The sequence below is a fragment of the Sander vitreus genome, chromosome 13 (assembly GCF_031162955.1).
Source record: "Sander vitreus isolate 19-12246 chromosome 13, sanVit1, whole genome shotgun sequence".
Lineage (NCBI taxonomy): Eukaryota > Metazoa > Chordata > Actinopteri > Perciformes > Percidae > Sander > Sander vitreus.
The window spans coordinates 30061008-30083503 of record NC_135867.1 but is presented as its reverse complement, the minus strand read 5'-3'; the positions used below and the strand labels follow the sequence as shown (position 1 = coordinate 30083503).

The 22496-nt window shown below is 41.0% G+C and overlaps 2 protein-coding genes across 2 annotated transcripts in view; one reads left to right on the top strand and one right to left on the bottom strand.

Annotated features, from left to right (window-relative positions):
* LOC144528158 (kin of IRRE-like protein 3) overlaps positions 1-11594 on the bottom strand; it is a 125347-nt gene extending 113753 nt beyond the window's left edge. The window contains exons 1-6 of the mRNA XM_078266634.1: positions 11589-11594; positions 11459-11513; positions 11176-11340; positions 10076-10225; positions 6869-7018; positions 2779-2936 (exon numbers count right to left, since the gene is read on the bottom strand). Of these exons, the coding sequence (XP_078122760.1) occupies positions 2779-2936; positions 6869-7018; positions 10076-10225; positions 11176-11340; positions 11459-11513; positions 11589-11594 (684 nt within the window). The remainder of the gene's footprint in view (positions 1-2778; positions 2937-6868; positions 7019-10075; positions 10226-11175; positions 11341-11458; positions 11514-11588) is intronic.
* LOC144527451 (uncharacterized) overlaps positions 1-22496 on the top strand; it is a 160608-nt gene that overhangs the window by 121687 nt on the left and 16425 nt on the right. The window lies entirely within an intron of this gene.

Genomic DNA, 22496 nt, shown 5'->3' with positions numbered 1-22496 from the left:
CTCACTATGGTTACTCCAATAATTGCCAGAAAAAACACCAATTTTAGAGACAGCATTTCGAGCTGTTAGGGACTGTTCGTTATTTAATTAAGGGGCCACCGGAGGAGTTTTGTGGCCTCTAACCTAAAAAGACTTGACCCTCCCCTCATCAGTAATAATTTTCCTATGACCCTCCAAAATTATTTGAAAAAGAGGCATGACCCTCCCCTTGCGTGCAAGTTTGCACTTAGCAAAGAAGTACAGATGCCATTTGATTTTTACAGCCATGGCGTACAGGACTTAACCTCTGCATTTCCATCTTACACATCACACTCCTCTATTATGGTGTGGTGGCCATTACAGTAGATTTACTCACTAACGTTGTGGAAACACAATAAGCATGGAAACTAAATGCACACTTCATGCATTACTGCATTACTTCAAATACTACGTTACTCCTCTAGTAAACTAGCATTCACATGAAATAAAACATTGAGACTTTAAAAAAAAAGTGATCACTGGCAAACTAGCTGCACAATTTGGACCAAATCCAGTGCAAACCAAGTCACTTGGCTGATCTAAGGTCAGACATAACCCCTTTAGCACATCACCTGCTTATCACTCTGTCACTCTCTCTGTCTGTCCAGTACCTTAAAGCTACATTGTGTAAGAATTTCTCTCATCTGGTGGTGAAATTGAATATGGCAACCAACTTAATATTACTTTCTAGCCCCCCCCATTCCGAGGGCATTTAAACTCCTACGATGGCCGAACCCAAAATTAGCAACGACTTCGTCCGTGAGTGTTCCTTCCAGTGTAATAATAGTTTTTTTTGTAGGCCTTTATTTGACAGGACAGCTGAAGACATGAAAGGGGAGAGAGGGAAGAATGACATGCAGCAAAGGGCCTCAGGGCAGAGTTGAATCCGGGCCTGCTGCGTCGAGGAGCAAACCTCTATACATGGGCACCCGCGCCACCAACTGAGCTATGTGGGCGCCCTTTTGGTACCATTTCATTGCTAACATCAGCTATCAGGTTCCCAAACATATGCAAGCTAATGTTAGTAAAGTGTCAGTGCTATCATTATTCTGTATATTGTACGAGATTAATAGTGTAAGGCAATGTTTACAGCGTGGGAGAGAAGCAATGGAGGTTTGTGTTTTTAATATAGTTCTCTGAGCAGTATGAACAATCATGTCAATGAAACCGAAATTAGCTTTTAGTATCTCCATCGTTTACACGCAGCTGTTCTAGCTTAGTCTGTGTTACAACTCCATTACATGAGTTGTCTGCCAGGGAAATCACGACACATATGATTATGTTTATGTTACAAGGTAGACAATCCGTTTTCATCATTGACGCAAGGAAAAGTATCCTAGACGTTGTTCTAGCGTTATGCACAACCATGCTATAGTTAGCCAAGCAACTAAACATATATAAACACATATAAAACTTTGAATTTACACAAATAGGCAGAATTACCTGTCAAAAAGAAAGCAGGCAACGTCTGCATCCCTTTTTAAAATCCTTGCTCCTTATGATCTCTTTCCATCTTGGAAAAGCCACTCCAATATTAACTTTGGTCTTATTGCTTTGCCTGTCGCGTTGTCGTTTTAATTCTGTTTTAACTTCCTTGGCGACTCAGTTGCATGTCCTAAAGAATAGGCGCAATCCTCCATCTTCAACAGGCTTTCAAATCTGCCGGCCGTAGCAAGTAATCTTCTCCCCCTCCCTCCCTGGCATTCGTCACAGTCAGTGCCACTGAGTGAAAAGCACGAAATGCAGAGGTATGTCTCACTTTGGCTAATGTATTTTAAAGATGGAGGCGCAACATGGCTGCCGTCATTCGCGCGAGTCACTCCTGTGTATTCTGAATGATTCTGAATGGCAGATTCTACGCGTACGAGAATACTTTGATTAGTTGGTGGAAGTAATTACACATGAATGAGCACATATTTGTGAAAGAACGAAGGTTTTTTTACTAAGAATCAACTCAAAAAATTACACAATGTAGGTTTAACAAAGCACTATGCCATTCCAGTTTGTAAACATATTGAATAGATCGCTATGCGATAAGTTCTCACATCATGTTGCATAAAAAGTCTAATATTTGAAGAGAAAGCATTGGGAAATTTCTTTGCAGAGATTATTTTGTAGATCAAGACATCATTCAATTTTGTACAAACACAAAATACAACTATGAACCTGAAAATGCTACATAATTGATCACCTTTAAATTGCTCTTATTATGCTCATTTTCAGGTTCATAATTGTATTTAGAGGTTATATCAGAATAGGTTTACATGGTTTAAAAAAAACACCACATTTTCGTTGTACTGCACATTGCTGCAGCTCCTCTTTTCACCCTGTGTTTTGAGCTCTCTGTTTTAGCTACAGAGTGAGGCATCCTACTTCTATTCCATCTTTGTTGGGAGTCGTACATGCTCAGTACCTAGGTAAGGACTACTACCCAGTCAGAAGCAGAGTATGAGGGCGTGCCATATTAGCAACTAGGTGAGCTATATATCGTCACGGAAGTAAAGGCTGGACTACAATAGAGCTGTTTGGAGCAGTTTGTGAACAGTGTTTTCTGTTGAAGATGGTAAGTCCCTTTGGGGTGGACTTTGGGCTTTTTCACTTTGTAAACCTATAACGTGCACAAAAAACATATATAACACAATAAAGGAAAGGGAAAAAGCCAAAAAGCATAATATGAGCACTTTAAGTAAACTGATTGAATACTGGAGGTACAACACAGCACCCAAACTGTCAGCAGAGAGGGCTGCTCTCATGCCATACCTTCGAGTACATAGCTCCACTCAGGACTAGACCGTTGCGGATCCAGATGATGGACACAGCAGGTTTGGCGTTGTCTGCATGACATGTGAGGTTGAGGTGGTCACCAGCCCGCAAAGTCACCACCGGGGCCCCCACTATCACCGGGTCATCAGGAGGAACTACGGAGCGACAGTTAGATGTTACATCCGGGTGTACTACATTTCATCATTCAGTTTAAATGGAAGCATACATGTTGTAAAGCTAATACCAATATATTAATACAACAAGTGCACACTAGAAGTGCACTGTTTGGCATATGAATGGACTTCCACTTGCTATTTTGAGTACATAGTGCGTTCACACTGACGTATTGTAGCTAAATGCTGTGCACCGTGAGTGTGTCAAACGTTGAGTGTGGAACGCTGGAAACTATTCGCTCTCAACTGTCACCATCTTTGCAGAGCAGAAGCTACAGGACCACGAACAAATTTATTTTTTGTAAGATTATTTTTTTGGCCTTTTATTGCCTTTATTAACGGACAGATTAAGTCAGAAATTAATGTACTAGGTGCGGCCTCTAGCTCACCCAGTAAAAGTTCGCCCCATGTTGGCTGAGTCCTGCAGTGGCACGGGTTTGAATCCGACCTGCTGCCCTTTGCTGCGTGTCATCCCCCATCTCTCTCCCCCTTTCATGTCTATCCACTGTCATTACATAATAAAGGGAAAAGCCCCAAAAAAAAAATCTTAAAAAAAAAAGAAGAAAGAAATGAATGTACTAAGCAAACTGTAACTGTTGCTGTATCTAGTGATGGCCAATTAAAGCCTCATAAAGCTTTGTGATCCACTTCCAGAGCCCACTAGATGGCGCTCTCTGTTTAACAAAGGGTTGAAAGCACACTGAATTGCCATTCCTTGAGCCTTTTTCTTCTCGCCCTATACCACAACCACCTAGTGGGCTCAGAAAATAAAGAAAATGGTAATCAAAGCTTCATGAGGGTTCATTTGGATATCACTAGGTGTAACTGAAAGCTGCTGCATTTGGAAATAATTTTTGCATCTTTGTCAGATATATAACATATCTGGAATGCTGCAATGAGCAATAAGTTGTTCCATTTTGACCTTATTACAAGCATTGAACAATTTAAATAATCATTTTCAGATTTCTCAAGTGAATTATTTTACTTTCAATCCAGCAAAACCTATGAAAAAGAAGCTAAAGTGCATTTGTTGTATTTGACGCTTCTGATACACAGTACAATCCTTGGAAAGATTACGAGAGCAGCTATTAATGAACAGCAATAAATAAATACATTTTGCATTGAGTGCATTTAAAGTGAACTGATTGTGCTCTTCACAAAATCTGTGAATACTCTTCAAATAAATAGCACACCTGAGTGATTACTCAGAGGCAAAAGTCAAACAGAACTTCAACTTTGAGAAACAAGCCAATAAACAGGATAAATCTAATGACAGAGACCCTGATTACATTCTTGATGAATGGATCTGATCAGCCTGGATTTTATTCAGACTTGAGTAAATTATTGATTGAGCTCTCAGCTCATTAGAAAGCAGATCTGGGGCAAGCCTTAATCAAAGGCAATATGCAGATGACACATTCTGAATGCTGAGATGAAAGTTCAACACAGCTCTCCCTCTAATACTCAACGTGCACTTTTCATACACGCTTCGACTGACTGGAGACAGTGTACTTTGTACTTCTAGCTCACAATTCACTTGGTGCAGTGTGTTCTTTGACCAACATGTTATTCAAGTAAACAAATTCCCCAAACTCACTTTTCCGTAAAACAGTATGAAACATGGATTTGTGTTTGTAACTACCACATTGGCCCCAATATTTATTTCCCTAGACATAAGTGTAAAAAAGTGGGGTTGTCTTATATTCAGGTCTGGACGCCAAATAGCAAGCCACTTGATGCAACCCATGGCAACATTTCTGTAGTTTATGTTGTACATGTAATATATATGTTATACATAAATTGCAGATCGCAGAATGCCGTGGATGACCAATCGGAATTAATTATTCCACCAAGTCGTGTGATGAAATAACAAAAACCTATGGCTCCAATAGGCTGGTTTGTTCTCTGGACAAATAACCTGACTGGATGTCCTCACCTCATAGTTGGTAGGGAAAACATTTGTTCTGTTTGTGTGTGTATGTATGTCTGATATTTATATATATGTGTGTATTTTAATATACAGTCATGTACAAGACAGGAGGGCTTTCTAAGGATCTAATTAGCTTTAGGGGTTCTCCCTAGAGATGTGCTAGCTCCGTCTTATGCCTTATTCAGGCACAGTTCTCTTGGAGGCCACATAGATTACCTGCCAGACTAAAACAATAGTCAATGTTCACAGGTCCATGCTTTATGTGGAGTTGTGGATATTTTCTCAATGACTGCAAATAGAAAGCTTACGGGACAGACAGAAAGGGGTTAGTTCTTTGCATTCTATCATGCAGTGGTGCTGGAGCACAGACAAAACAAACTGATTATCAGCTCTACTTTCATATGGTTTGTGATGTCATACCAGGTGGGATGGTAAATGTACTCATATACCAGTTTATTACCAAGTTAAAACTAATGCAGTCTAAAACAACAGTCCTGCAGTAAACACCTGTCCCTACCTTCATGATGGTAGGGTAGGTGTTTCTAATATTTCCTCCACCACTGTTATATCAATGAGGCTAGACTAAATAACAAAGATACCTCTCTATGTAATGCATTACAGTTCAACAGCAGTACAAACTACATCCTCCAAAATGTTCATTAAGACACCTCTGGAAAACAGTTGAACCTTCATGATGGTTGGATTTATTGCAGGACTGTTGTAATAGACTCCATTAGTTTTTGATAGGTATACCTAATAAACTCACAACTAAGTGTATTTTGGTAGGTTATTTTAGAGACTATAAAGGCATCAGTCATTTTAGCAAATGCCCAAAAAGGACATTTCTTTCTTCTAACCCTAATCACATATCATACTTTTACTATTACAACAAAAGTCCCCCAGCGTTGACAAAGTAGTAATTTCAATCTAAAATCATGATCTTTCCCTATTTTTGAGAAAATAAAGGAATATTGTAAAAGGTGATACTGTCGAGGACTTTACAGATGCCGAGGATGAATCAATGAATTATCAGTCAGCTGAGATGGTGCAAAATAAGATCTTTATTTCACGGACAGAGATCTGAGTTGGTTCTGCAGAAAAAAACAGAATCTTTATACCCTAGTTCTCGGAATTCCCTAATTTGTGTTTGCTGCACTTTAGGGAAAGAGTTAAAAACCCCTAGTTTACTTTGTGGCACTGCAGTGACCATGACAGCATTTTTTGTGTATTGATATCTCACAGTATGAGGAGCACATGTATAAATAATAGTAAAGGTCTTTGTTTCAAGCTCAAAAAAGCTCCAGAATGCACTAGAAACGTGCAAGCTCTATTTGCATGACAGTTAGGTCAGGCATTCAAGTCTGAAACAGCAGTCTGTTTGTTTTTTGTTGTCTATGAAACATTTTATTATAGTTGGCTCATTGTCAAATGAGCTGTCTGTCAAATTATTGACACTGTGCTACACACAGTGCTAAATGGACAACTGAGGAAGGATTTAATTAGTTTTTATGAATGTGAATGTAGCTCATCATCAGAGTTTTTAATTTTTGTTTTCTCTGATGTGCATAATTGTTCTTGATTGGATTAAACTTTTAAAGATTAGAGATTAGTGGGTAAAACTACAACTAATGAGGGAGGTTTGAGCCTAGGTGGTTGGATAATGAACTGATACCTTTGGAATTTATCATGCTTTAAATAAGGCAGGGCTGAATCGATAATGCTAATCATGTAGTCCTTGCTTGACTGCAGGCTGCTGTTCTTAGATGCAAAGCCTTTTTTTGTGAATCGAGGAAGTGATCCAGAGAGACTCTGGCCTATGAGTAGCCTTTAATTTAAGCTCATATTACTAATTTATCTGCCTGATCTATTATAATTTCACATCTTTTACCTCCAGCTCTCCTACATGAATCTAATTGTCTCGCAATTCATGAATTCATATAGGCAACATGTTTCCATATCAGTGAAGTGAGGAGTTGGGACATACCCAGCACAGTGAGGCGGGCAGGTCGTGATCTGATAGCCGCCTGGATGGCCTGGCACTCAAAGAAAGCATCATCTTGAATCTCTGTTCTCTGAATCAAGAGGTGATATTCTCCTTTACTGTGGTCTCCAACAATGTCATATCGTGGGTAACCTGCAATGCAAAGGGAGCACAATGTTTGGAGACGCTAACTCATCTATTGTCCATCCATCACATTCTCACATGCACAGGGATTCACAAACACAAGTCATTGGGTATCAAATCTGTTTCTGTCAGGGTCTTTTCATGCAGTGCTATTAATTCATTAGCTATAACTAGTGCAAATAAGTAAGATAACAGATCGGGCTTGCCTCCCCCCTGTGATTTACCAATGATCTACTGTGGTCCTCGCTGCTTGGGCATTTATTAAATGAATTCTTAGGGTATTGTTGAGACTAGGCCTGTTGTTCTGGCTTCCTTCCATCTCATATACTGGTAGACTATTTTCCTTTGGAAGATCCTAACACACTCAGACAAAGAATGTCTTTGAACATTAGATGCTCCCTTATCCAAGTCCAATCAATTGATGGCGGTGGGTTAGGGGTTGGAGACAAATGAAGGAAGAGGCAAGAATGAAGGAGGGAGGAGGAGAGGGAATGAGTATGCCAGCAGGCCAGCTTGTTTTGAGAGGGAGTAAGCTGGAGATGTGGTGTTGGGAGGCGGAGGATGTGGGGAGAAGGGGTCCATTGAATCCAAATGTGCAAAATAAATAACATTGATGCTTATTGATTCTATCTACAATACTGCTATTTACTCTACTGACCAACAATCAATGGCTAGGGCACTTTGCCCCCCCCCGACACTGGGTCCAAACCAATGACAGGATATATGAAAAGTGGCATCTCATTACATTGGAATACAGGACTAATACATTTGTATATTCATATTCATATTTTTAATCTTTCAATTTCCTCTGGTATAGTTCCCGTCTGTCAAAGGTCCTAAAATATCTGATACCAATTGAAGGTGTTTCTATCTAGAGCTTCCATTTTGAGCCCATTTCAGTCCGGCTTTAGAGCAGTGCTACAACTGCTGTTACCTTGGTTATAAAAAAACACCTTTCCCATGTTTTGTAGTAAAAGGGTTGTTGAGGCAGTTTTCATCTCTGTCTTGGACTATAGTGATATGATTTATAGACATGCATCATCTTCAACTCTTCAATCTCTAGACTCATTCTATCATTCTGCCTTGAGATTTATAACCGGTAATGTCTATGGTAAACATCATTGTATTTTATATAACAGGCCACGCCCCTTTAGGAGACAGGAAGTGTTCCATACCATTGCCGCAGCTTGAAATGCGCTATCTTTAGTATAAAGGATCTTTGATACATAAATAACACACACATGAACCCAACACATGAGCTCTTGTCCTCTCTATCTACTTCTGCCAAGCTCAGCAGATAGTGATGTTTGGTCAGGCACCAGTGGGTCCCCGGGGTCCCGGTCATTATGTGTGTTGACACCAGAGAAAGGCCCTGGGGTGAGATAGAAAAAATGTAATGGCGGAGAATTGTCCTCTGAGGCCTAATTAGGGGAACACTGCCTATGACAAAATAGGAGCAGAGAAAGGAGGCCAAGGCAGACAGTGTCTTTTGGGGAATGCATCATGTTAACATGTTGAAATATGTCTGCATCACAGCACACACCTAGAAATCATTTAAAAAAAACCTGCTTTGAGAAATATTTGATTGATTGAGAATATATGTCTTCACTTCTACTGGAGGTCAAAGACATGCAAATAAAGCATGATGTTGACATTACCCTGCACCTAAACAAACACATTCGACTCAGAAAGCTGATTGGAGTGGATTATTTACTCAGGCAGGTCAAGGCTTCAAAACAGCCTGGGGAAAGATAGAATATGTCACATATGGTTAGGAAAAGAGCAAAACACGATTAACCATCTGCCATCCTTAAATGTTGACTTTTTGTAACCCTGGACATAATGACGAGGAGGCTTTCCATGTTTATGTATGTCAAGAGATGGAAAAGTCAGTCTGTGTGTTTTGAGGGACGTGTTTTCAATTAAATTCAATTAAATTTTATTTATAGTATTAAATCATAACAAGCGTTATCTCAAGACACTTTACAGCTAGGTCTAGACCACACTCTATAATTTACAAAGACAAAGTTATAGTTCCATTATCTACACCAGAGGCAATAAAACACTGAATTTATTTTTTGCCATCAAGAAGAAGGCATATGACCCATCTCCTCTCCCTACCCTGGGAAGATCAGTCCACAACCTGGTCCATCCCCTGCCTGTGTACAAAACTCTGGTCTGCAAGCAGCCAACTGTCCCATGTACAGTGAAGAGATGGTCTGATGCGTTTTTCTTGAATTTCTGAGGAAGGAGAAGGCTTGGGTCCAAATGAAGATTTAACAAAAAGATTTAATAGACAAAATAATGAAAATTACATGACAAAACAGGATTTAACGCTGCAGCGGACTGAAAGGAAGCTTCTCCCTTGTGGAGTCACATCTAACAGTATATTCCTTTGGAGTTGTGGGTGGTTCCTCAAATGAAAACTCTCCCTATTGGTCAGATGTTTCTCAAGATAAGGACCCACCTCTGAAATGGCAGGTTACTTCAGGTCATGGATGAAAGACTTTATCATGGTAGTCTATTCAAGTTTACAGGGATATGCATTTCTTTTGTTCTAATCTAGTCTCAAGATCTCGGCTCCAAGATTGATTAAACAAAAGATCTCTTCTTGTGGGGATAGTTGGCATAATATATAAATAGTATTTAAAATACTTAAATTACTTAAATTACTTAATTTGAGTAATCTAATGGTATACATTACAAATTACATTTTTGGGCATGTTTTCAGTAATCTGTAATGGAATACGTTTTTAAAAGTAACCCTCCCAACATTGTACATATCGGCCAATACACTGAGTTTCATGTATGCCAGTTGTTATCAGGGGAGGAGAAGTATGGGTGTATCCCTGGAAATGTTTACTTTGATAGCTGACGAGGAGTAACTGAGCAATGAATGATGTTTTGGTCCCTTTGAGGCTTCAACACTTCTGGTGATTTTCTATGATGATGTAATTTTATATTTATGGCATTTAGTACACTTGCTTGTTTGACTGATGTAGAGGAATCCTTTATTGCATTTGTATCAGCCGATCATATCAGAAAACTCAGTAAATGAGATATTACCTGACAGATCCCTGTTAACACCCAGGGCCATGCCATCACGCAGCCAGAGCACTATGCCATGGTAGCCAGGGATGGAGCAGGGCAGGGTGACTGGCTGGCCTGCCACCACCACCAAGTCTGTCGGTTGCTGGGTGAACACAGCAGAGCTCCCTGGAAGGGAAAAAACTGATTAGTCTAACTTGTAATAAACACAAAAAAACACAAACTGCAAATGAGCAAGCTAATGGTGAACTCAAATTCTAATTAGCAAAAACACAATTCAAACTTACACTTGGCAAAAATGACAAAAACAATGTCCCTTCAGCATGGCCAACTATACAATTATAAAGGAATTATTTCAAACAAGGACATGCAGATCAAGATAAGATAATAAATGTATTGTCTGTCATTTGTGATAGAAATGTGTCCTTGACAGGGCAGGTTCAAATGACATAGAATACATAAACCTATAAGAACATGTGTTGTTGTTAACAGTGACAAAGGGCCAGTGTTTCCCATACTTTGATATATTTGTGGCGGCCTGCCACACAATCAGTGTTGACCGCCACATCTGCCGTATATGCTCTCTCTCTCTCTCTCTCTCTCACACACACAAACACAACAGACCTGACTGTGAATAGCTTCTCCATGCAGATTAATTAATGCCACTGATTATTCTACACACTCCAATACAGTAATGTAGGTGGTGGTATGAGCCTTAAACTTGGTTTGCGATCCGCTAATTAACACACAGAAGAAGAAGTTGCTTTTCCCCACATCAATCTTTTTCCCCGCAGAGAAGACGGCTGGAGTCCATCCGGAGTTTAATGGTTAGTATTATGAATTTATTACCGCTATTTATTCTGGGTTTTTACTGCATAGAGAAAGTTTTGGCGCCCCTTAAAGAGATTTTAGCCAGCGCCAAAAGAATATCACGAGCGCCAAAACGTCTGATTTTCCGCAGCCAGCCTCCCTCTCATCCACAGCCACTACTGTATAAACACATGCAGCTGACGCTGATTTGACTGGATCTGAATCCAGTACCATCAGTACCATCAAGTACCATCAGCGCTACATAGCGCTGATGGTATCTCCATTTGCAGAGTCAGACTGTACCGGACTCTCCAGGTGACCATGCTGCTCTGGGGACCGGTGGCGCAGCGAGAAAACGCTGCTGACGGACGCAGAGCTCTTCATCCGCCGGAGCTCCGACTGCTGTCTGTCTGTGCGGGGAGCTGTGCTGCCGTCTAGCAGTATCAAATTGAGACCCTTCTGAGTTTCATACCCTGAAAAAATAAGTTATTACTTTTTAATGTGTTTTGGTACAGTTCATTTTAACACCTGATGCGAGCCATTTGGGAGTAGCCTACGCATGAAAGTTTTGAGTGCTTTAGCAGCATTGACCTGATCCCTGAATAAGCTGCAGAGACGTTGTCTCACTCTGCCTCTCTGCTGCGCTCTGTTCACGTAACAGCATCAGTTAAACTGTATTTCACACTATGATGGTTACATTTACAATTAATCCGCGGGTCACCTGCATGCCGAACCGTATGGGCAGTCCGTTACTCTACTGTAGGCCGTCAGGCTATTCAACATCACTGACAATTTGAGCACAACATCTATTGCCGGAAGAGACTACCAAGCAAGATGCGAGAGAACAGCAGAATAGATCAACAAAATGGCAGATTCAGAGGTGAGCATCGAACGCGACGACGAGTGGCTCAATTTTGAAGGTCGCTCGTACCTATTTGTGCCTGAATACGCGGACAGGGAGCTACAACTAATGGAGGAGAATCGGAGAGCTAGCTAGCTAGTAACGCTAGCTACCAGCGCTAGCAGCAGAGAGTAGAAGCCATCAGGCAAGTGCTATTTAAATAAAATCCTGGTGTACTTACAAACATTCTAATGCCTTGTGTTATAAGTACAGAAACTATTTGTACTACTGTAGAAGTTTGGTATCATTCCGGGCATTATTAGTGGGGTAATTTACAAGATACAAACGTGGATCCATTAGCGCCTGCACTAAGCCATTCGGCTGGTAATGCTAACTCGCCCAATGTTAGACCAAGGGAAAAAAAGCTTATGGGGGGTTGTTTGGCTCGAGGTGATGGCGCAAAGGACCATAGGGTGAAATTACTCCGAACCATCACTTAATCACCTAATTAAATGAACTGGACTTTGTTGTCAGATGTGAAAGCCCCCTTCCCTTACTGCATTATATACCATTACATTTTAAATTTGGAATTGTTACCTGCAGAATTTTGTATTTTCCTTGACATGAATTAAGATGTTTTCACCATAAATTTGTGCCTGAAAATGTATCAGAATGCAGAAAAGTTTTGATGCTCAAAATTTCATTTTCATTTTCATTTCAATGTTCAATTGTTCAACAAGATCACAACATATACAATAACATTTAAGTTTATTTTTTTGTCTTGCATGCAGAAGGTCACAAAGAAGTGAACAGCATCTGGCTGAATTACAACTTGTGGTGTGTTTTGTTTTGTCAAAGAGCAAATTTATGTTTGTTGAAAGATTACATTGTGTGCTGTAACTGCCCCTGCACCCTTATAGCCTTGATGATGGGACTGTGGGCAGATTGTCTATTTAAGCTGTTATACAAAGTTGCCAAAAATATTTGCAGTACAATTAATATAAGAATTCTGCACCTCTTTCCGCGCGTGGACCCCCCACCCCCGGGTCAGCTACCACCGCAAATAGAATCTAATTCTGTGATGAACACTGAGGGCATTACATGGCGATGCCATTCTGCCTTCCATGTTATTATGGCTGTAAGATGAGAATCACAGACTGAAGAAATAAATAAAACAAGCCAGTTGTGAAATAATGTAGTATAGATAATTGGATTATTACAGTTAATTTAAATGGTACACAAACAGTCCATAGTGCTGTGAAGTGTTCGTGGAGGAATCTGATCCTATGCAGCCTTGGATGCTAAACTGAAACTACTGAAAAAGGAAAAAAAACTGTCCTTCTAATCTTCTATACAAATACAGTATTTTACAAACACAAAGCATTGTGTACTGAGCTCTCCTGGGTCTCCCTGTGAAAAAGGAAATTGTTTGCTACTGTATGTGGCAGACAGGCCTTGATAGATAACAGTGTGAGTTTAGAAAAAAGACACAATGTGTAAAATGTTCCTTCTATTCAGGTCTCTTGAGTTTCTTGCTGTAGTTCCCTGCATTGGAAAACAAATGTGTCTTCCCCAGCTTCAACACGGGTAGAGGGTAAAAATGAATCAAGAACATCTTTGATTCATGGATTTTTTTTCTGTGTGAACAAAAGGCTTACAAGCACAGCATAAGGCACATAATCTTTGGGGAGGGGGGGGGGGGCACATAGCACCAATCTAAACATTAAGTTGACTTCCTAACTTCCCTAGATGAAAGCAGCCAGTTGTGCACTCCACTGCACATGATGATTTTAATGCAGTAAATAAAGCCAGAGATTTACTGTGAATACAGAGTGTGTAGGACGTACTCATTATTCTCTCACAACAGAACGGTTACCATTGGAGAGCAGCAGTAGTGGAAGATTGTGGGCTCAGGTGGTAGACCAGTCAGAAGGTCAGTGGTTGGATTCTGTCTCTGGACTTGAACTGTAAACAGTAGATTTGTCCTTTACAGAGAACAGTGGCAGTTCTTTTCAGTTACAATACATTCAAACATGGACACATTTTCACAGCAGGAAACGTATCAAAGAAAACTTCACAAGTGGGACAAACTTGTATGCAAGGACATTCACCTCCTGGCACCCCTATCCTGGCACAGAGGGGACAGGGGGGCCCTGTCCCTGTCCTGACACAAAGGGGACAGGCTCCCCCCTGTCCTGACACAGACGGGACATGCTCCCCCCTATCCTGACACAGAGGGGACAGGTCCCCCCTGTCCCTGTCCTGACACAGAGGGGACTTGGACAGGAAGAACATCCTGTAGCGGTCGTGGTTCAGTCTGTTACTGTGTGTGTTCGGCTGTTTGACCAGGAGGTCCTAAAGAGGACAGCATCCTCTTCTCTAACGGCTCCAAGGTGGCGTCTAGAACAGTAAGTTTGGGTCGCTGGCTCTGATGCCACTGGTCCAGCACATTGCAGCAAAAACAGACAGGTACAAGATCTGCAACACATTAAAGAAGCTGAGTTTTCCTCAGAAAGTAGAGTATATCTGTCCTCTGTCCTTTCCTGTAAACAGCCTCTGTTCAGCTCAGTCTATTGTCAAGCTGAACTCCAAGTTTCTCCCCACTTTTACAGTCTCTGGTGGGACATGAACTCTGCTCCTCGATTGAAAGTCCTGTGTTTTCCACCCCGACCTCCTCCCTACGTGGCCAGCTCATTCTTATACAGCAGCAGTCAATGTGGTGCTGAGAGCAAATAAAACGTTAAATGCTTACTTCAGTGTTTGTTTCCTAGTTATGTGTACGTATGGTTCATGAGAACAGGCTGCTTAAGCATGTCCTCTGACGATCTAGCCGCTATAATCCAATCTGTGTCACCTACAGTGATTTCTGTCACCTCAGACCAATTAGCTTCCTGAGCAACAGCAAGTGCCAATTGGACTTTTTTGCCCTGGTTTGCACCTCTCAGGCTTCATACAGAGTGTGAGAAAGTGCCTACTATACTAGCAGAATGTACTGTTTTTGTTGGGACTGCACACAGCCTGACAACTGCAAAACATTCTTCTAACCCTTTTTAATGATTTTGTGGTTAAATTATAAAAAATACGCTTTAGTTACTTTGCATATTCATATTAATTATACAAAATATTAGCAATAATCTATGATGTATTAAAGTGGATAAAGATGAGATTGATCCGATGGTGAAATTCACAAGCTACCTGCCAAGTCAAACTTCCGCTGTTATTTTGGTGAAAGTAACTCAAAAGTAATACAAAAGTAGTGTAAAGCATTACAATTCAGAGACAGTAATATTGCAATATAACTAATTACTCTCAAATGACAGTAACTAGTAATCTATAATAAAGTAACTTGCCCAACACTGATTACTGGCCCCTTCTATCTACACACATGAATAATTGTATTGGTTGTTATTGTAACCCTGGTTGCTGGAGTAGACTAATGTGGCACTGTGCCACTGCCCGACACAGGAGCATGGCTGTGATCCAGTGCCTTCCCCCGGCTGGAGTATGGTGGTCTGTCGCCCCAGCCAGAGCACGGGGGCCTGTTGCCCAGGCTGGAGCACGGGGGCCTGTTGCCCAGGCTGGAGCACGGGGGCCTGTTGCCCCAGCGGCCGGTGGCCAAGTCGTGCACATCAGACCAGCAAGCCGTGCCGCGAACATGTCGGGTGCAGCCCAGGCAACGGTTGCATCTGTGGCAGAAAAACATTTTGAAAAAGAAGTAGAAAGCGCACGCTTTCATTTTATTTAGTAGCCCAGTGAAAAAAAGTTTTTAAAAAGCATTTATTAACAGTGTATTACATACCTATTTATTAGGGGCTGTGCATCTCTACCTTATAGGATGATCCGATACGTATCAAGATACATGAGCTACCATATGGTTCAGGGACGATACATTTTATTATTGAACGATTTAGTTTGATTCAATGTTGAAACGATTCCATGCGATTCAATGAAATACGATTCAATCTGATAGATCTAATATTCATTTAATGTAAACATTAATTTCCCATTATAAATTAAAATAAGCCAATTCTATAAAAGAAGCATTGCCTACCTTCAAACAAATCTTTATATTGTAAAAGGGACCAGGTCTGCTTTGCCCAAGTTTTTATATTTATTTCAAAAGCATCCAATTATTCCACCACAACACTTTTGTAAAAGGATACAAAGTCTCAGCTCTTCCTTTATTTGGAATAACAAATCCCCACATGTCCGGTTGCCAGTTTTGTATTTCTTGTATGACTCTGGTGGTGCGTAGCTTCCCAACTTTTATTTATTTTTATTACTTTTATTTTTTGTGATCTCAGCTTACACAGATTAAATCATGGATTTTAAATATTTCATGTTCGTGGAAAAGAATAGAATCCTTGCACATTTGTCCAACATTTGTTGAACATTTACCATACACTGATCTCAAAGAAGTGGTTAAAATCCTTAACAGATCCTGTTATACTGAATAGCCTCCATATTTGGTTATTGTCTCATAAATTGCTAGCCTACAAAAATACCCTCTCCCCTATCTCCCCAATTTGGAGAAATCCAGGTATTTCCTGTTGTGAGGATGATATGTTTAAACTTTGGTATGATAAAAGTATAAGGGAAATTTTGCACTTGTTTGAAAATGGGTTTTTACTTTGAGCTTCAGCAGAAATATGGAGTTCCTTCTTCCCATTTGTTTAGATATCTTCAAATAAGGTATGCAGTCAATTCAAAGCGCAGCTCTTTGCAAGAACCTGAGCCATCAAAAATGTATGTCATAGTTAACAATAGGGAGTCTACTCACATGTTTATGAACGCACACATGGATGGATGACTCACAGACTAGTACAATTCACAATATCCACAATGTATGCCTCTTACAGCTAACTCCAGAAACAAAACCTAGCAGTTGGCACGTTTGTTCTGCAAACCCAAACAAAGGCAGTGATTGGCTGATCCCTGCCACCCCAAACATAAATGACCAAGTCCTTAATCACACAAATGGTGAGGCTTTTGTCTCCCTTGCGCACATACATAAACATACAGCCGTCTGTATCAACAGCATTGCACACAGGGCAGCAGCTTTGTTGGATTGACAGCAAAGCTTCAGTCAACCGATTTGTAACGTTAGAACCGGACAATTGGGCGAATCTTGGTCCATTTAGACCGATGCAGGGGTCCGTGTATCGGTGTAGACGACTACACCGATACACGGACCCCTGCATCGACTTGGTCATATCTGTGATAATACAACCGGATACCGATTTGCATCGATGAATCTTTACACCCTTATTATACTGTGTGTGTGTGTGTTAAGTAAAATATATACCAGTGTAGAAATACTCCTTTACAAGTAAAAGTCTTGCATTTAAAATCTTACTTAAAGGTATAATATGCAGTGTCTCCTAAAAACAACATATATACTAATCCAAAAGTAATCCCTCTCAATCATCACCTCTGACCCACTACAAGTGTTTGGTGGTGTTTGTATCTGCAGAGACCCTGCCCTCTACCTGCATTTTCTCTTTTTTTCTTATTTCTGAGTGCAGGACGTTTATTGGTGTCAGCAAAGACCCTTTGGGCCACATGTGGCTGTGTAACTCCCAGCCAATAACAGCGTGCAGGGTGTGCAGCCCATTATCATTACCAAGTTGTCAAATACTGCCGCTTTTTCACACCCCTCATAGTCTCATTCTGAGGCACAAGGCACACTTTCACGTCTGTCTGGCACAGGAGATAGGATCAAACTTGTGCTTCGGCTGCATTTATACAAAATCAGGCAATGCCGCATGGTTGTGTGGAGGTGTGTGTGTGTATATTTGTGCTTTAGAGCGTAACCACGTGTGTGAGTGAGACGCCGAGACTGTTTTTCCGTAGTAATGTGTATTATTTAATGTAGTTTATTGGTTGTAGTTTATTTTAAGTTAAATTGTTTGTGGGTAGGTTGTGTTGTTTTTCTACAACCGGTTGGCGTCTTCAGACGCCATGGGAAATGGAGAAACTTTTTGCAACCTCACGCAAAAGCATGGCATTGAGATTAATGCCAGCTTTCTGTGTAGTGTTGAGAATATTGGGCTGGCTGTGGGTGAGAAGGTTGTGCACAGCAGCGTGAAGTCGGCCACTCGGATGAACAGCGGCGTAGATGGAGGAGGTAGTTAAAAAATAGTAAAGTTGAAGAGGACAGACAGACAGTGAAGATGCAGGGACATACTGTGAGTGAAAGTGAACACTGTGTGTCTGACAGCAGTGACATTCCAGTTATTAAAATAAGTAGCAGCCAACAGAAAAAGCTGTACGCTGCTGAAAAGATAAAACGTTTTTAGTACAAACAAAGAATGCAAAAGGTGTGAAGATTTTTTACCCCTGATATAACTTTGTTTTACACCTCGGTAGAGCTTAGAAGAAAAAGAAAAAATCAAGCATGACCCTACTCGAGTCGTTGTGTCCGAGCCCGGCCTGGCACCGACACATTAACTGTAATTATGAGCCCGAGCCCGATTTAAACCCGACAATTTTTTTAATATGTAGGCCGTTATAACTGACGTTCTCAACTACAAGAGAACTACAGAATCTGTTTAGAATTATCTTAATGAATACCGTAATGCAACAAGGACTTATTTAGAATGGAATGGATCGCAAATGGATCCGAATGAAGAAACGTAAAAAAAAACCTCGACCCTAGCTGCTCCCTCAGCCGAATAGTGCAGCAACATAATCAAAGCCCTGGAACCGTATAGGAGACTTTCTTGTCTCGATCACCTAATGGGCCGACAACAGTGCTGCAGAGGGGGGGGAGACGCAATGTAGCACAGTTTACCTCACACTCAAGTCAGTGCAGGACATACACCCAGAGTTACGGGAGAAGCTGGAGAGGCATAGCTTTCTCCCCACCGAATAAGACTAATAAAGTAATGATTAAAAAAACACAAATGCTTGTTTAAGGGCCCGGCCCGGCACGGCCCAATCATAGCGGCGTAAAATGTCAGCCCGGCCCGGCCGGTGGGTCGGGTCGGGCCCAGTTTGGGCTCGGGCTTGGGCAGAGAATCTAAACTCTACACCTCGGCCAGACTCCACGTGAGCCAGAGAGAGGAGTCTGGCCTCACTCATCAGGAGATTTTTACATTGAGAACTTGTGCTTAAAGCAAAAAGACAAATTAACAATGATGAATAAAAGCTCCAATGTGTGTTTTAATTAATTTATTGGTTTTTATTTTTGTTTTTAATTTCTCACTCATCATGGATACTTTTAGAGTGGGAAGTTTAAATGTGAACGGAGCCAGAGAAGCAAAAAAAAGATCGGAACCAGACCTGTGTGCCCGGCAGGTCCATGGTGGTCCACCTCATTTGTGATGTTTTGGACATCTCTTTAGGAGTCAACACTGGTCTGATTTCTCTAGACCAGGAAAAGGCTTTTGACCGTGTTGAACACGGCTTCCTCTGGAAAGTAATGGAGAAGTTTGGGTTCAGCACTGATTTCAAAGCCAAGATCAAGGTGTTCAACAGTGAGGTTGAGAGTGTGCTGAACCCTGACGACTGACCGTCAGCAGAAAAGGCAGTCGGACTGATCAGTCTCCCTGAGTTGGTCAGAAAAGTGCCTCGGAACCAAGGTTATACCACGTTAATGAAAACTAGGTGGGAAAAAACATTGTCGTTAACTGAAATAAAAATAAAAACGAGGCATTACAAAAAAACGATAACTAAACTAAAACTGTAATGTCTGTTTGCAAAACTAACTAAAATAAAATAAAATAATCGAGTAAATGTCCTTAGTTTTCGTCTTTGTCGATGTCTTTCATAGAGCAAATAACGTTATATCTTTCCGACCATGACATTTCCCGTAGACACGTAGTATATAGTTTCCGACTGGGAACCCAGAAATCCCGACATTCCACGTTAAATTGAACACAACATAGTCCATGCCCCTCCTGGCATCATAGCGGTACCGAAAGTCGGAAGAAATCGATACCTATTTGATTATGACTGTGTCACATAAAAGCAAGTGCCTTGCAGTGGAAGGTGGTAAAATATGTGGACAATTTATTACAGGGAAAAATCCCACGAATTTGAAAGTACATTTTAGAAGCGCACACAAGCTAGGAGGCTAACCTAGCTTACCTTAACAAGGTAAAGGAGAAAGCAAAGCCCCCTTTCCCCGAAACAGAAGCTAACCTTGGTAACGTTACGGGCATGGATGTATGGATACAGGGCCAGGCAGAATGACAGAGACAACAGCAGGACAGAGAACACTACAGGAAGGCTTTCACCGGCGACCCAATAGCTGCTGGTTAGTACATAAGCAGGAACACCAAAAGCGGGAGGAAGTGTGGGTTAATATGTGGATTGATTGTGTGTAACTCAATTGACTTCAAAAACTTTGCCACTTTACTCAAACCAAAGTTCAAAACACCTGTTCATGTATGTCTTCTTTAGTCTGTTGGCTATTTAGGTTTTTTTCTGGAACATGTCACTTATACACATTTTGCACTTAATGCGGCGTCTTGTGTAGACTGTTTACATATTTATGACCATATATAGGCTACATTTTATGTACTGGTGTTATTGTTGAATACATTGTGAATACATACTTTTAAAATTGTATGATGTTTTTGTTGAGTTATTATTACACAATACTTTTTCTGACCTTTTTGAATCCCCCCGACAATATTACAAAAAAAGACTAAAACTAAGACTAAAACTAATAAAAACTAAACTAAAACAGCAAAAGCGCTAAGCATTTTCAAAAAATGAAAACTAAACTAGCAAACCCGCTTTAAAAACTAATTAAAACTAAACTGAATTTGAAAACAAAAAGTCTTAACGAAATAAAAATAAAAACTAATGAAAATTGCAAAACTATAATAACCTTGCTGACTGGAGCGTACGTTCTGCGCGAGACGTCTCCATAACAGCAGACGGCGCTAATCTGTATTGTCGCCCAAAAAATGAAAACCAGCAGCTGATTGGACGGACGCGTCACGTGGGTCTGGCTTCTCCCGAAAAAAATAGTTCACCGAAACGTGTTTCTGAAAAATTTTAAGTGAGAAATAGGCCATGCAGTTGCTGAATCTGTCTTAATTTCAGATCGACAAAGGTCAGTTTAAAAGATTTTCGTCAGATTTTGAGAGGTGTTCGTCACGCTCATCCTGCTTGTCATTTCCGGTAATTGGTCATTGAGTACGACTGCCCACTGGGCGATTCATCATGTCAAATTGGCCAAAATGAACGCCGACGGCTCCTCCGACTGACGACGGCACGGAACACACCAAACAGACTTGGGTCACCGACCTCGCCAGACTGTCCGAAGGCTGATAATCGGGTTGGTGTGTCAGCGCCTTTAGAGTGTGTAGAGATGTCCGGCAGGGCTGCCTCACCTCCTCAACAAAATACGCTCCAACCTACAAGGTCTGGTTTTAATTGGAACATTATTTTAACTGCCTATGCAGATGATATTGTTTTTATTAAAAACCAAAGGGATGCGGATATTTTAACCAACATTGTTGAGAGTTTTAGTGTAGCATCGGCAGCGAGGATGAATTGGAAGAAAAGTGATGCCCTTGCTGTCGGTGAGTGGCGTGACGGTCTCCCAGTTCTCCCCCAAAATCTGGCCTGGAAAAAGGATGGTTTTAAATACTTAAGGGTGTTTCTGGGAAAAGAAGCCATAGTCCAAAAGAACTGGGAGGACGTCACAGAAATAATTTAGGGGAAACTCTCAAAGTGGAAATGGCTGCTCCCACAAATGTCTTTTAAAGGTAGAGTGCTGGTTTTAAACAACCTTGGTGACATCCCAACTGTGACACCGTTTAACTTGTGTGGACACTCCCTCAACCTTACTAGCCGGAATACAGAAAAAAATGGTTGATTGATTTTTGGATGGTCTACACTGGGTGCCACAGGGGGTGCTGTTTTTAACCAGAAAAGAGGGGGGACAGGGCCTCATAATAATAATAATAATAATAATAATAATAATAGATTTTATTTGTAATGCACTTTACATTTGAAGCAAATCTCAAAGTGCTACAGGTAAGATCATAAAAGCATGGTAAGAACATCGATATAAAATACAAATACTGCAACGACTTGCAGGAATAATTAAAACTCATAAGTTCTGCTAAAAAGAAATGTTTTTTGTCCTTCTTTTAAAAGTCTCAATAGTTTGGGGTGCCCTCAGATGGTCGGGGAGGGTATGCCAGATCCGAGGAGCGGCAAAACAGAAAGCCTGATCACCCATTGTGCTGAGCTTAGTCCTGGGGAGAAGGAGGCGGTTTGAGTTTGTTGACCGGAGGGATCGAGTTGTATTTATCGGGGTGAGTAGTTCGTTCAGGGCATTTCCATAGAGGCACTGGTGGGTAAGGAGGGAGACCTTGTATTCAATCCTAGCGGAAACAGGAAGCCAGTGAAGTGAATGGGTGTGATGTGGTCATATTTTCGCACTCTCATCAGGATCCTTGCAGCACTATTCTGAACATATTGCAGTCTCTACAGGCTTTTGTTAGGGATCCCGATGAGAAGTGTTACAGTACACTTACATTACAATAATCCAGTCTGGTGGAGACAAATGCGTGGACCAGTTTTTCAGCATCTGCTAAGGTGAGTGTGGAACGGAGTTTTGCAATATTTCTGAGATGATCTTGCAGAGGTTTTTGATATGGGCTTCGAAGGTGAGTTTGAAGGTGAGTTGTGGGTCAAATCTTACACCAAGATTGGTGACAGTTGTGGAGAGGGGAATGTCATGACCAGAGATAGTTATGCCGGTTATGGAGGAAGACTGGGTTTGATGTGAGGGGCCTCAGTTTTGGAGCTGTTTAACTGGAG